At 39.2% G+C, this 12,736-nt stretch overlaps 1 protein-coding gene across 1 annotated transcript in view; it reads right to left on the reverse strand.

Moving 5' to 3' along the window:
• ALDH1A1 (aldehyde dehydrogenase 1 family member A1) overlaps positions 1–12,736 on the reverse strand; it is a 52,586-nt gene that overhangs the window by 6,153 nt on the left and 33,697 nt on the right. The window contains exons 9-11 of the mRNA XM_047699745.1: positions 10,888–11,072; positions 6,765–6,929; positions 2,619–2,776 (exon numbers count right to left, since the gene is read on the reverse strand). Coding sequence (XP_047555701.1) covers positions 2,619–2,776; positions 6,765–6,929; positions 10,888–11,072 — 508 coding nt within the window. The remainder of the gene's footprint in view (positions 1–2,618; positions 2,777–6,764; positions 6,930–10,887; positions 11,073–12,736) is intronic.

Genomic DNA, 12,736 nt, shown 5'->3' on the forward strand with positions numbered 1-12,736 from the left:
GATACATTGTATGATGCATGGACGTCTGACTGTGAACGTGATCCGGAGACAATACTCAGACGTCTCCTCAGTTAAAGCATTTACTGTCCAAATTCCCAGAGCTCCATGTATCTCACTGGACCACAGTTTCTTCCAAGTCTCTCCTTCTGGAGCAGCGTTCCTTAAATAAATGTATGCTTTCAAAACAACTTGTTTCAGTTTTAATTGTTCCCTACTCTGAAATGAGGAGTAAAATCAACCCTGGGATTCAATGATTATCATGAAACACCAAGTGGAAACTATGTCTGGGACAATGCCAGAACTAGAATTATGTTCTAGAATAAATAGCAATAAGAATATGCCTCTGTTTTAATAATAGAGGAATTCCTGACTGGGGATTTCCACACCACTGGGCAGAATGATGTCATATGCTCAGTCTAATCGAGCAGGCATATAACATTCCAAAGTTAAAACCTGAAACTTGTCCTTGTTAAAAGGTGCAGAAAATGAGTTTGTTCTTTTGACCCTATACTGGAAATGAAACTATTTTTAGTTTAAGTAATTGGAGAACTAAGAAATACTCAGTTAGAGAAAACTGTTAATTTCAAAATAATCAACTTTGCCAGTTGATTCTCCTTCCACAGCCTTTTCTTGTTATAAAGGAGGGAGGTTCCAAGCCCAAGACCCCTGGCTTTGCCCCCTTAGTACCTGGGTGATACTGAGAAAGGTGTCTGGCTTCTCGGAACATATTATTTTCTCCTCTGTACAATGGAAGTGGTAATGTCTCACCAGGTTATTATTTTTTTAAAATAGAATGTCCTTCTGATAGTGGTTAGTACGTAGTAAGTTTTTAGTAGCTGGAGATAATATACATACATCTAATAGCAATGCTGAATCTTATTAATAATTTTATCATAGGAGAATTACACTTCAATCACTAGCCCTCCTGGTTAAGAATTTGCTTGATTTTAAGTCTCTGACAGAAAATATTACAACAGAAAGAATCAGGCTTTTTAGCATTTTCTGTGTTCTAGTTGCACAAAGAATCACATGGGAGCTTTGAAAAATACTCCTTACATAAAAGTCCACATTCAGTCCCAGAGATTGGTACAACTGATGGATTTGAGGGTCACTGCCTCTGTCCAGTTTATTTAATTTTTAAAACTCCCCAGATGACTCCAAGGCACAGCCAGGGTTGAGAATCACTACTTTCGAGTCAAATAGGTCTGCATCTCAGCTTTGATCAATGACATCAATGACTTAATGTCACTAATTAACAAGTGGGGACCACATCAAACTAAAAAAACAACTTCATGGCAAAGGAAACCATTACCAGAATGAAAAGACAATCCATATTGAATGGGAGAAGATATTTTCAAATCATATCTAATGAGAGACTGACCTCTAGACTACATAAAGAACTCATACAACAAACAATCAAAAAATAGTCCAACAAACAAAATGGGGAGACGGATCTACATAGACATTTTCCCAAAGAAGATATGCAAATGGCCAACAGGCACATGAAAAGATGCTCAACATCAGTCATTATCAGGGAAATGCAAATTGAAACCACTTGAGAGATTACTTCACTCCTGTCAGAATGACTAGTTTCAAAAGGATAAGAAATCACAGTGTTGGAGAGGACACAGAGGAAAGGGAACTCTCTTGTGCAGTTGGTGGATATGGAAATTGTTGCAGCCACTATGGAAAACAGCATGGAAGTAACTCGAAAGATTAAAAATAGAACTGTCCTATGATCCAGCAATTCTACTGCTGAATATTTACCCAAAGGAAATAAAAACACCTCTTTAAAGAGATAAATGCACCCTATGTTAATTGCAACATTATTTGCGATAGCCAAGATATGGAAACAACCAAAGTGTCCATTAAACAGATGAATGGATAAAGAAGATGTGAGATATGTGTACCATGGAATACTACTCAGCCATAAAAAAGAAGGAAATCCTTGCCATTGGTGACAACAAGGATGGACCTTGAAGGTATTATACTAAATAAGTCAGAGGGGCGCCTGGGTGGCTCAGTGGGTTAAGCCGCTGCCTTCGGCTCAGGTCATGATCTCAGGGTCCTGGGATCGAGTCCCACATCGGGCTCTCTGCTCAGCAGGAAGCCTACTTCCCTCCCTCTCTCTCTCTGCCTGCCTCTCCGTCTACTTGTGATCTCTCTCTCAAAAAAATAAAATCTTAAAAAAAAAAAAAGAAGTCAGAGAAAAAGAGATACTGTGGCTTCACTTACATGTGGAATCTAAAACACAAAACGTATAGAGGTACACACTTCCTGGTATAAAATAAGTAAGTCATGGGGACATAATGTACAGCGTGGCAACTGTAGTACATAATTTTGTGTTGCATATTCGATAGTTGCCAAGACAGTAAATCTTAAAATTTCTCATCACAAGAAAAAAAAATTAGTTTTGGAGAAGAACTGATGATAATCAGACTTATTGTAGTGATCACTTTGCAGTGTATACAAATACCAAATTATTGTGTCATACCCCTGAAAATACTACAATGTCAATACCTCAAAAATGGATAGGTAAATAAGGAAAGAACAAAGTTCAAAGTAACATGTTAATGTGACTAACATTGAAGAGATGATTTTATGTGGATTGGACTTACCACACTGTCCCAGCCTGCAGAGCAGAGGAGACTGTGATGGCTTTATCAATATCTTTGGTAAAGATTCCTGCTGATAAGCCATAAAGAGTGTTATTTGCTCTCTTGATTACTTCATCTAAAGATTTGAACTTCATGATCTGCTGCACTGGTCCAAATATCTATACCATAAAAAATGAAAGAAATCAAAGTAACAGGTTAAAACTAAATGTTTTTCAATGGTATTATAGTTTTATTCCCCTACAAGCTATCGTAAATTAAATTTAAAAAAAGCAAACCCTTTGTCCACGAGGTAGATTATTTATAATTCCTAAATGCAAACTAGACTTCCCTAGTTATATAGTTATATATCATATCTCTGGATTACATCTTCTTAACATTAACTACCCTGTGCTCACCAAATATTTAATTTGCAATATATTTGTCTAGGAAAATTAGGAAGTACAAGAGCTGAAAACAGGGCCAAGAGCATATAGAGCGTGAGGAGTCATATGGGGGATGAGTGTGATTTTCAAATATATGGGTGGCTCTTATGTGGAAAAGGGCACAGTGAAGCTGGGTGGGCAACAAACAGAACATACCAGGAGGGATTCATGTGTTGCCAGAGGCAGAACTTTCTAGTGCTTAGCATTGTCCAAACATGGAAAAGCCTAAGAAATAATGAATTACCTAGTGATGATGCTGTTTAAAGAGACACTGGCTGGCCACTGGCCAGGAGCAAACCAATGGACATAGTGAGTTTGGAGAAATGGGCTTGAGAGATCCTTCTAGTTTGAAGATCCTATCTATATCTAACAGTAACCAGCCACCTAAGCTCTACAGATCTCAATTGCCTCATCTATAAATTTGACTTTTGGCCTAAATTATTCATAATCCTCCTCCTAACATTAACACCCTATCACTTTTTAACAGAATGGTTCCCACATGCTCCATGGGATTCTGTGCTGTTAGGTTAGGTGGGATTGGGTGGTAATGAGGTTGGTATGAACAACAGTCGGTCACATAGAAAGAGTGGGGAATGGTGGTCATGAGAAGTAGACTACACTCTCAAGCTGCCTTGAACTAGGCATGTGAGCTACCTCCTTTCTACTTTGGGCCTTGGGTTTTTATCTACTACTTAGGATGATAACAAGAATCATATATCATAGTTGACTATGTGGCTCAAAGGAGAGCTCAAGATACAAAAGGCATAAAGATATAAAAAGGTTCAAAAAAGTTTGACATGTTATATTCACAGGGGTCATAAAAGACAACATGTAGAAATGGAAAACTACTACCATGCCATTATTTAAGAAAATTATTGGATCAGAATTTTCAATTCAAAATGTTTAATTTTATTTAGTTGCCAATGATTAAAACATTATGTAGGAATTATACACCGGATAAATATTCTGAGATTTTTTTATTAGAAAAATAATACCAGTCTTGGGGCACCTGGATGGCTCAGTGGGTTAAAGCCTCTGCCTTCGGCTCAGGTCATGATTCCAGGGTCCTGGGATCGAGCCCTGTGTCGGGCTCTCTGCTCAGCAGGGAGCCTGCTTCCCCGTCTCTCTCTGCCTGCCTCTCCGCCTACTTGTGATCTCTGTCTGTCAAATATATAAAATCTTGTGCTTGCTTCGGCAGCACATATACAAATAAAATCTTTAAAAAAAAAGAAAAGAAAAATAAAAATCAGTCTAAATAGGTAAAAATAATAAAAGAGAGTATTTGTCTCTGGGAAGAAAAGACCACATACAGGCTCTCTTCTTATATTGGAGAGATTCCATGAAAAGAAAACAATATATTGACACTTCTCTCAAGAGGTTGTGAGAATTAAATGAGAATATTTTGTGTTTATATTAAATCTATTTATATAAACATTTATATAAACATATACACTAAACTTTACAAAAATGAATAGGAATGTCAGAAATATAAATCTATATATCACATAAATAAAACATTTGTATTTCTGTTATTTCATAGGCATATACTTATGTTTTACATTGACTATAAGGCACTTAGCACTATACCTGGCACATAGTTAGCAATCACTAAGTGGTTCTCATTATTAATAAAAGCAATCAAACAAAACAAACAAACAAAAGCAATCAGACCAATATCCCTCAAACTATAGACGAATATCAAACAATAGACCAATATCAACTACCGCAAATATTCCTTAAAAGTGTTAGCAAATAGTGTTCAGCAATACCTACAAAGAGCTATACACCATCACCACGTGGGAATCATTCCGGAAATACAAGGCTGGTTCCATACGCAAAAACCAGTCAATACAAGACACCACATTGGTAGAATGGGAAAAAACAAAAAAAAAAACAAAACCCACAGAATCACCTCAGTTGATGCAGAAAAAGCATTTGGCAAAATCCATCCTCCTTTTCCTCTCAACAAATTGGGAATTGGAAGGCACTTCCAAAACCTGATTAAGGGCATTTATGAAAAATCTCACAGCTAATATCGTACTCAGTGGCAAAGAGTGAACGTTTTTCCACTCTGATAGGGAACAAAGCAAAGATACTCACGCTGGCTACTCTTATTCAACATAATGCTAGAATTCTAGCAAACGAAAAAGACAAGCAAAAGAAAAAGCATACAGATGAGAAGGAATATCCTTTTCCCTATTTGTAGATGACACAATTGTCTACATACAAATTCCCAAGAAATCTCTAAAAACCTCCTAGAATTTCTGAGTCCAGCAACATCAAGAAAATATCCAAAATCAGTTACATCTGTTTATACTAGCAATAAGCATATGCGCACCAGAATTAAAGATTCCACTTACAATAGCTCAAAAAAATACTTAGGCATAAATTCAGTAAAACATCTTTAGGACTCATATACCGAAAACTATAAAATCCTTATGAGAGAAATCATGGAAGGTATAAATAAAGACACAGGCCATGTTCAGTGACTGGTAGAGTCTATGCATTCAAGATGTTAATTCTCACCAAACTGATAGACATGTTTAACACAATTCCTCTGAAAATTCCAGTAAGATTTTTTAAAATATATGTGGGCAAGTTTATTCTAAAGTTTATGTGGAAAAGCAAAGGAACGAGGCTAGCTAAAACAATTTTGAAGAAGAATGAAGTGAGAGGATTCAGATTTCCCAATTTCAAGAGAATTGCTCTGCAATAGAAATAAACTCTCCTGAGATGCAACAATTTAGATGAATCTGTAGAAAATTAAGCTGAGTGAAAAAAAAAAAATCAATTCCGAAGGGTTGCACGGACTATGAGTCCACTTATGCAAAATTCTTGAAATGACAAAATTATAGAAATGGAAAACAGATCAGTGGTTAAGGGAAAGCTGGGGGTTAAGGAGGGGGGCGGGTAGAGGAGGGACAGGGGTTTGGCCCTTAAAGAAACATGAAGGATTCAGGTGCAGATGAAACGTTCCGTTTTGTCTGTTTCAATGTCAACATACTTGCTGTGATATTATGCTAGAGTTTGCGAGATGTGACCATTTTTGAAGAAAACTGGGTAAACATGGAGGGGATCTGTGTGCATTATTTCTCATACCCACAGCTGAATCTACAATTATCACAAAGTAAGAGGTTTAATTTTTAAAAAATCTTGCATATCATGTAATCGTTTTCCAGTTACCTTTGAATATATTATTTCTTTGCAGAGGAGAGAAAGCAACAACGAAATGAAGCTTTCTTTTCCATTACTTTAGAGCTGTGGAGAAGCCCCTAGGACATTGTTAAACATCCCGATTGGTCTTCGGCTAGAAATTCTTGCCTGGCCTCATGACTTCCTTACTGTTTTTAGTCTTGATTACAATTAAACATTTATCGGTAAAAGAAAAGTAACATTTACTAAAGAAAGAGGTTAAGAGAACTGAGAATTTTATTTTATAAAGGTTTATTTATTTTAGTGGTAAGAGAGTGTGTGTGAGAGTGTGTGGGAAGGGGGGCGGAAGGGGCAGGAGAGGGACAAGCAGACTCCAGGGTGAGCGTGGAGCCCATTGCAGGGTTCGATCTCGTGACCCTGAGGTCATGACCTGAGCTGAAACCAAGAGTGATGTGCTCAACCAGCTGAGCTGCCCAGGGTCCCCAAGGGCTGAGACTTTCAAAGGGACACTTTGTACACACACGTAGAGAAAATATGGCACAGAAGGGAAGGAGCAGAAGAAACTATTTACCTCCTCTTTGGCAATGCGCATCTCATCTGTAACGTTAGAGAAGACCGTGGGCTGGATGAAGTAGCCTTTGTTCCCCCACGGGCCCCCACCACACTCCAGTTTGGCCCCTTCCTTCTTCCCACTCTCAATGAGGTCAAGTATTTTTTCATACTGTTCCTTATCGATCTGTAGGAAAAACACCACCCAGAAAGGAAAATAAATGAATAGATTAAATAAGCTTTATAAGGATACTATATTGCCCAGCCTGTTAATGAGGGTTTCAAAATGCTGGAATATTGTTATTAAGTGAAATCTTCCATCAAAACAGCGACAGTGGATAGGACTCATTCTGTGCTTATTCTCCTGACTTTTCCAGAAAGAGCACTTACAGATAAATATTTGTGTTCAGCATTTGTTTTGCAGTTACATAAGCAAAGCATATCAGCCCTGCAAACAAATGTAAACTTTTTCACACAACTGTCATCTGTTTACAGCAGAACAAAAATGCCTGTTAATAGTCAAACGTACATACTTGGAAACTATAGTCCTGACTGAAATATTGAGAGGAAAAGGAGAAGAGAACTTTGATACTAGGTTTAATTAAATATGGCAGCTGGAAAGAAAATGCTTTCAGGCTTTGAAGACTCCAAGACCTCTGTTTGCTTCTCCTCATTCCTGACAACCTCATCTGGCCAGACCCACGCTGACCACAGCCCAGGCGTCCTCCCAGCCGGATCCCCGTGGGGCGGTCTCAGTGGGTCTGATCCCAATTTCCAGCGGGTCCTGATTATTAACATCCTGCTTCCTTCCATAGAACACATCTAAATACACGACAAGAATTACGGAGCCTTAATGTTAAATAGTATTTTTTTTTATAAGGAAAACAAACCCAAAACTGTTAAGTCCAGAGTTCTGGCTGGGATGCCCAGAGCACCCATGTTCTCTCCATGCACTGGAATTGGGCCTGTGTACTGTCTCAGTTCCTATTTTGAGAGGGACTGGGTGACTCTTGGACCCTGAATCACTGGAGAAGACTGCCCTGTGTCAGGGGTGGCCAGAATTAAGCTTTAAAGGAAAAAGATCGAAGATCTAGGAGTTAGGGTGAAGGGCCTTTTGACAATTCAACTTGTCTTTTCCTACTACTTAAAAAGTGTTGCTCTTCATCTTCCTATTTGACCCTGAAATCTCCCCGCCATCCAAATCCCAGAAAAAGGTCTCTGACTAACAGCACACAGCCCTGCTCCCATATCCAAGGAGATTAAGCGCTATTTGAAACCAGAAACCGTTTCCTAAAATTTGGCAGAATAGTTGCTCAGTCCTCCTTAGTGTACGATACTTAATTGAATATTTCAAAAAGAAAACATCTCTTCATTTCCAGCAGATTAAGGAAGTCGTAATGTTGGTTTAATAACTGTTGGTTTGATATTTAAATTGCTGTCTAGTATTTACCACAGCCAGACTAAGCGGTGGTGTAAGTTCTGCCTGGTCAAAATGTTCAGGTTTGCCAGCAACTAGCCAAGGGTCCAAGTATCTCCGTGCAAAGCTTCTCTGGCCTATGCCAAAATATTAATCTCACTATGGCATCAAAAATCATGATTTTGGAGGGGAGGGCAGTTTCATCTTAAGATGTATTTCCTAAGTTCTAACTTTTCCCTGCCTGTGGCCAGAGTGGATATTTGGGGACAGTCCTAGTCTTGCTTATTAACTGGAAGGTAAAGGCTGAAAGGATTTGTTGGAAAACTTAGATGGTCAGTAACTTCTAAGAATACAGGAATTCATAGTGTAGTGTCAGGCTACCAACAATAGGGTCCTCTAACCAGCAACCCTCGCATTTCTTGGTGGCAAAATGCATTTCTTAGGCCTCACCCAAGACCTGCTGCATCAGAATTTGCATTTTTAATGAGATTTGCAGGTGATTCAAATGCACAGGAAAGATCGAGAACATTGCACAAGAGTTTAGTCCTAGTGATGGAAGTTTTCAGTTATATCTAGGGACATACTCCGTGTAGTCTGGCTAATTTTGCTTCACTGTAAATACAAATCTTCCTCAGAAGGTTTCAGACTGGCCATATCTGGATTTGGCTTTCCTTTTGGCCCTCAGGAACTTCTCAGTAAGGCTTGGATGTAGAAAGGGCTCTTTACTGTGCGATGGGCCATTAGCTCATGGGCTAGTCTATGAAATGTAATAGGGCATGGTATTGTAATAGTCTCAAAGTATACGCTTTGATGTGTTTGAATGTGCAAATTCTTTAATTCCTTAGGGCTGATGGGTTGAGAAAAAAGACAGTTTGAGAAATGACACTGAGACATCCTTCATATTATTTGGAAACCATAGATCAACAAAACCAATGAGAGCGGATATATGAAGTTATTGATCTGTGATAGTAATTGTCACCGTAGGTATAAAGGGAAGCGTGCAATTTTCATTTACTCAACAGACATTTGGGCACGTACGGTGAACCAGGCACTCAGATGCTTTGTAGAGATTACTACATTTCACAGCTCGATGACCCTGCAAGATTGGTGTTACTATTTCCATTTTACAGAGGAGAAAACAGAGCCTCAGGGAGGTTAGATTTAAAATCCAACCTCTATTTTGAAAGTCCATCTCTCTGCATTAGGACAAGATGCCACTTCTACTGATATTGTTATTACCTTTGATGTGGGTATTATTACTTCTTTTGCAAGTGAAAATACCGATTTTTCCAGGTTTTTAAAAAATTTTAAAAAGAATGCATATTTTGGTCTATGAAATCAAATTGGAAAATCACTTCACCAATGAAGAAATATAAATATAATGTGATTAAAATAAAACAACATATTACTTCATTTACCAGACAAGTTATTTTAGGGTTCTTAGGTTTTAATATTTGGCATTGCCTAAACCCTAAGGTTTTCCTACTTGGCTGTCTTGACATGAGCAGAAAAACCCCAAGACAGCCTTTTTAACTCTTCCAGAATGTAAACTCCATGAGGTCAGGTAGCACATTCTTGTTCCTTTGGGCATTGCCAGGTCCTTATACCAGGGTTTAGCTGATAGTAGCATTCAATAAATTTTGGCTAATAAAATTTATTTTTGGCTTAGTGAGTGTGTTAAGAACAGTATTCATTTCAAATCAATAGCATGGAACAGTGTATAATTTTTAGTGTGAAAGAATAAAGCCTCTACACTTAATGTCTACACTCCAGAAAAGGATTTCTCAACAGTGGCCTTATTGGCATTTTGTGGCAGAGAACTCTTAATTGTGGGGCTCTCCTGTACATTATAAAATGTTTTATAGCATCTCTGGCCTCCACCCTCCTTTAAATGCCAGTAGGACCACTCCCTCTCAATCACCCCAGTTGAGACAACTAAAAATGTTGTCCAATATTTCCTTGGTGAGGGGCAACACTGTTTGCAGTTGAGAACGCTGCTCTAGATCAAGATCCCGGAAGGCTGGAGTAAATTCAGAATGAAAGATCCAGGAGTTCGCATAACAGACAATGAACAGGTCACTGTGCAAGGAAGAGGCAAAGGTAGCCTTTGGACAAGAGAAAGACCCTCTTGTTGATAATGGTTCTAAGAAGACAGAAGAAAATGGGAACCTGAGGGAACAAACTGGCCTTTTCCACCGGAAATGAGAAGTTTGCCCAAAACCAAGACCTGGGACCTTCTAGAACACTCAGGCCACCATTGGAAGGCCCTTCAGAGTGCGTGAAGGCCGGCATGAACTGAGAGGCATGCTAGCGGCCCGCGTCTGTGGGATGGTGGTAGCTGAGACAAAGGGTTGATCCTGAGGGAGAAAGAAATGCCAGGATTCCACACGAACTTCCAAGTGGCCAGAGACGGCACGCAGGAATCAGGAGGTGTGCAGACTGAGGGGACAAGACAGTGACAGCCTTTGCTGTTTGTCCTCACCTCTTCAATTGCCAACAGGCTTCTTAAACTGTTTCAAGACATGAAGCCGGGGCCGCACAACTTTGGGGAGCTTTAACACTGGGAATGAGTGACTGCTTTTTTTTTTTTGAAACACCAAACTGATACAGTGTGATCCCCTAGGAAGATCTGCGGTCAGGAAATGATCTTACTCAATAAAAAGTAAACCTAAAGAGGACACTTTATTCTTGTCCCCTGTGAATGCTATTTCTTCTTTTGTACACTCACCTGAGGGCCTTGGCTGACTCCTGGGGTCAGAGGATTTCCAAGGACGTACTTTTTAGCCCGTTCAACGCTCCGTCGAACAAACTCATCGTAAATCGATTCTTCCACAAAAAGCCTGGATGCGGCTATACAGCATTGCCCTTGGTGGTAGAACAACCCGTGGTGTGCAAATTCAACGGCATTGTCCACTGCAGAGGAGAAGTCACACGGAAGAAGGGATACTTTTTAAAGATGACGCATTTGTATGCATCTCTCTCAGGGGCAGTAGGACACTGTGAGATGCACGGTCAGATACAGATCCAAACGCCCCCCGCCCCGCACCTCGGCCAGGTGACAAATGAACCTTTCTAATCCTTCATTTGATATGGAAATGTTAGCCACAAATATAGAATCTGAAAAAATTAATATAGAGACTACCGAGAATACACAAAGTGTCACAAGATCCTATCCCACTATAAATGATTTCTTTTAGATTTGTTTAGAGAGAGAGAGAGTGAGAGCAGGGGGAGGGGCAAAGGGAGAGAATCTCAAGCAGGTTCTCTGTGGATTGTGGAGCCCGACCTGGGGCTCGATACCAGGACCCCGAGATCACGCCCAGATGTGAAACCAAGAGTGGGTGGTTAACTGATTACACCACCGAGATGACCGACCCTGTACATGCTTTTTATAAACATCTCTGCTTATCATTAGTTAGATGACTGAATAGCTCAGGCCTCAGATTTTAATTAAATGACAAAGAGAACATGAACTATCTATTGCGTTAAATAATTTAAAAATATTTTTAGACACCCTGTTCAATAGAAAAAGTTGTATTTCTGAAAAAGAAAATAATAGCCAAAATCACTCCACCACCTTAACAGTGCTGTTCTAGAAAAAACATTTTCCACCTTTATTTAAAATACACCATGTTATTTCATATATGCCCATAAACTCTTCTTATCTACGTATTTGAGATGGTAGGATGGGCCTTAAAAGGGAGAAGTAAGTTGTTATCACTAAACTCTAAACAACCTGAAGAAAGTTTTCTCCACATTTTAATTTTTTAACTGTTGAAGATTTAATTCAAAGGAAAGCAATTGAGTACTGCTCTATTGGCTTCGTGAATTAAGCACACCCACTTAAGTTGGAGTGGAAACAGTTTCTAGAAAGGTTTGGTAAAAACCAGGACCCTTATCACATTTGTAGAATATACAGCGAGGCAGTGTGTTCTGAAGAGCTTCGGCTAAGATCACACTGGGCCATTTCTGTTCATTGCCTCATCCTGCAGCTGTCAAAGACAGAACGAGATGAATGCCTGACAGTCTGTCACTACTGACTGACTCCCATCTAGGAAATAATTGTGGGAGGTTACTCGATAATATAATCAGAATGAACCAGGGATACTGGAGAGTGGAGTCACATCCTAATTATAGATGGAATATATGTAAATTTGACCACACTTGCTAGGGAAAAAAAAGGAGAGAGAGACATTCCTTAAACGCTAAGTACCACTGTCTTTTGGCCAGTTCATTTCATGTGTGTATGACCCCGAGTGAAGGGAAATGAAAATTGGGACATTTGCCATCTCTCCAGTTGGTCCCAGTCCAGAACAAATGGGTGTACGTCACCATGCCTAACCCAATGCTAATATTTACAGGCATGGAATTAAAAAAAAAAAACAAAAAAACACCATGGCTCCTAAGTACAAGACAGTCACCTAGAGTTCAGCTGCGAAAATGGCCATCTATTCCACACCAGGAAGAAAGAGTGTCTGTGTTAGACTCATCTACTTGTGACATTTTAGGACAGTTTGAGAGATTTTCAAGAGTTATCCTGGGTTCTGGTTAACGCCTTACATTTGGATGTTAGAAGC

This window comes from Lutra lutra, chromosome 13 (genome assembly GCF_902655055.1).
Source record: "Lutra lutra chromosome 13, mLutLut1.2, whole genome shotgun sequence".
In the NCBI taxonomy this organism is placed as follows: domain Eukaryota; kingdom Metazoa; phylum Chordata; class Mammalia; order Carnivora; family Mustelidae; genus Lutra; species Lutra lutra.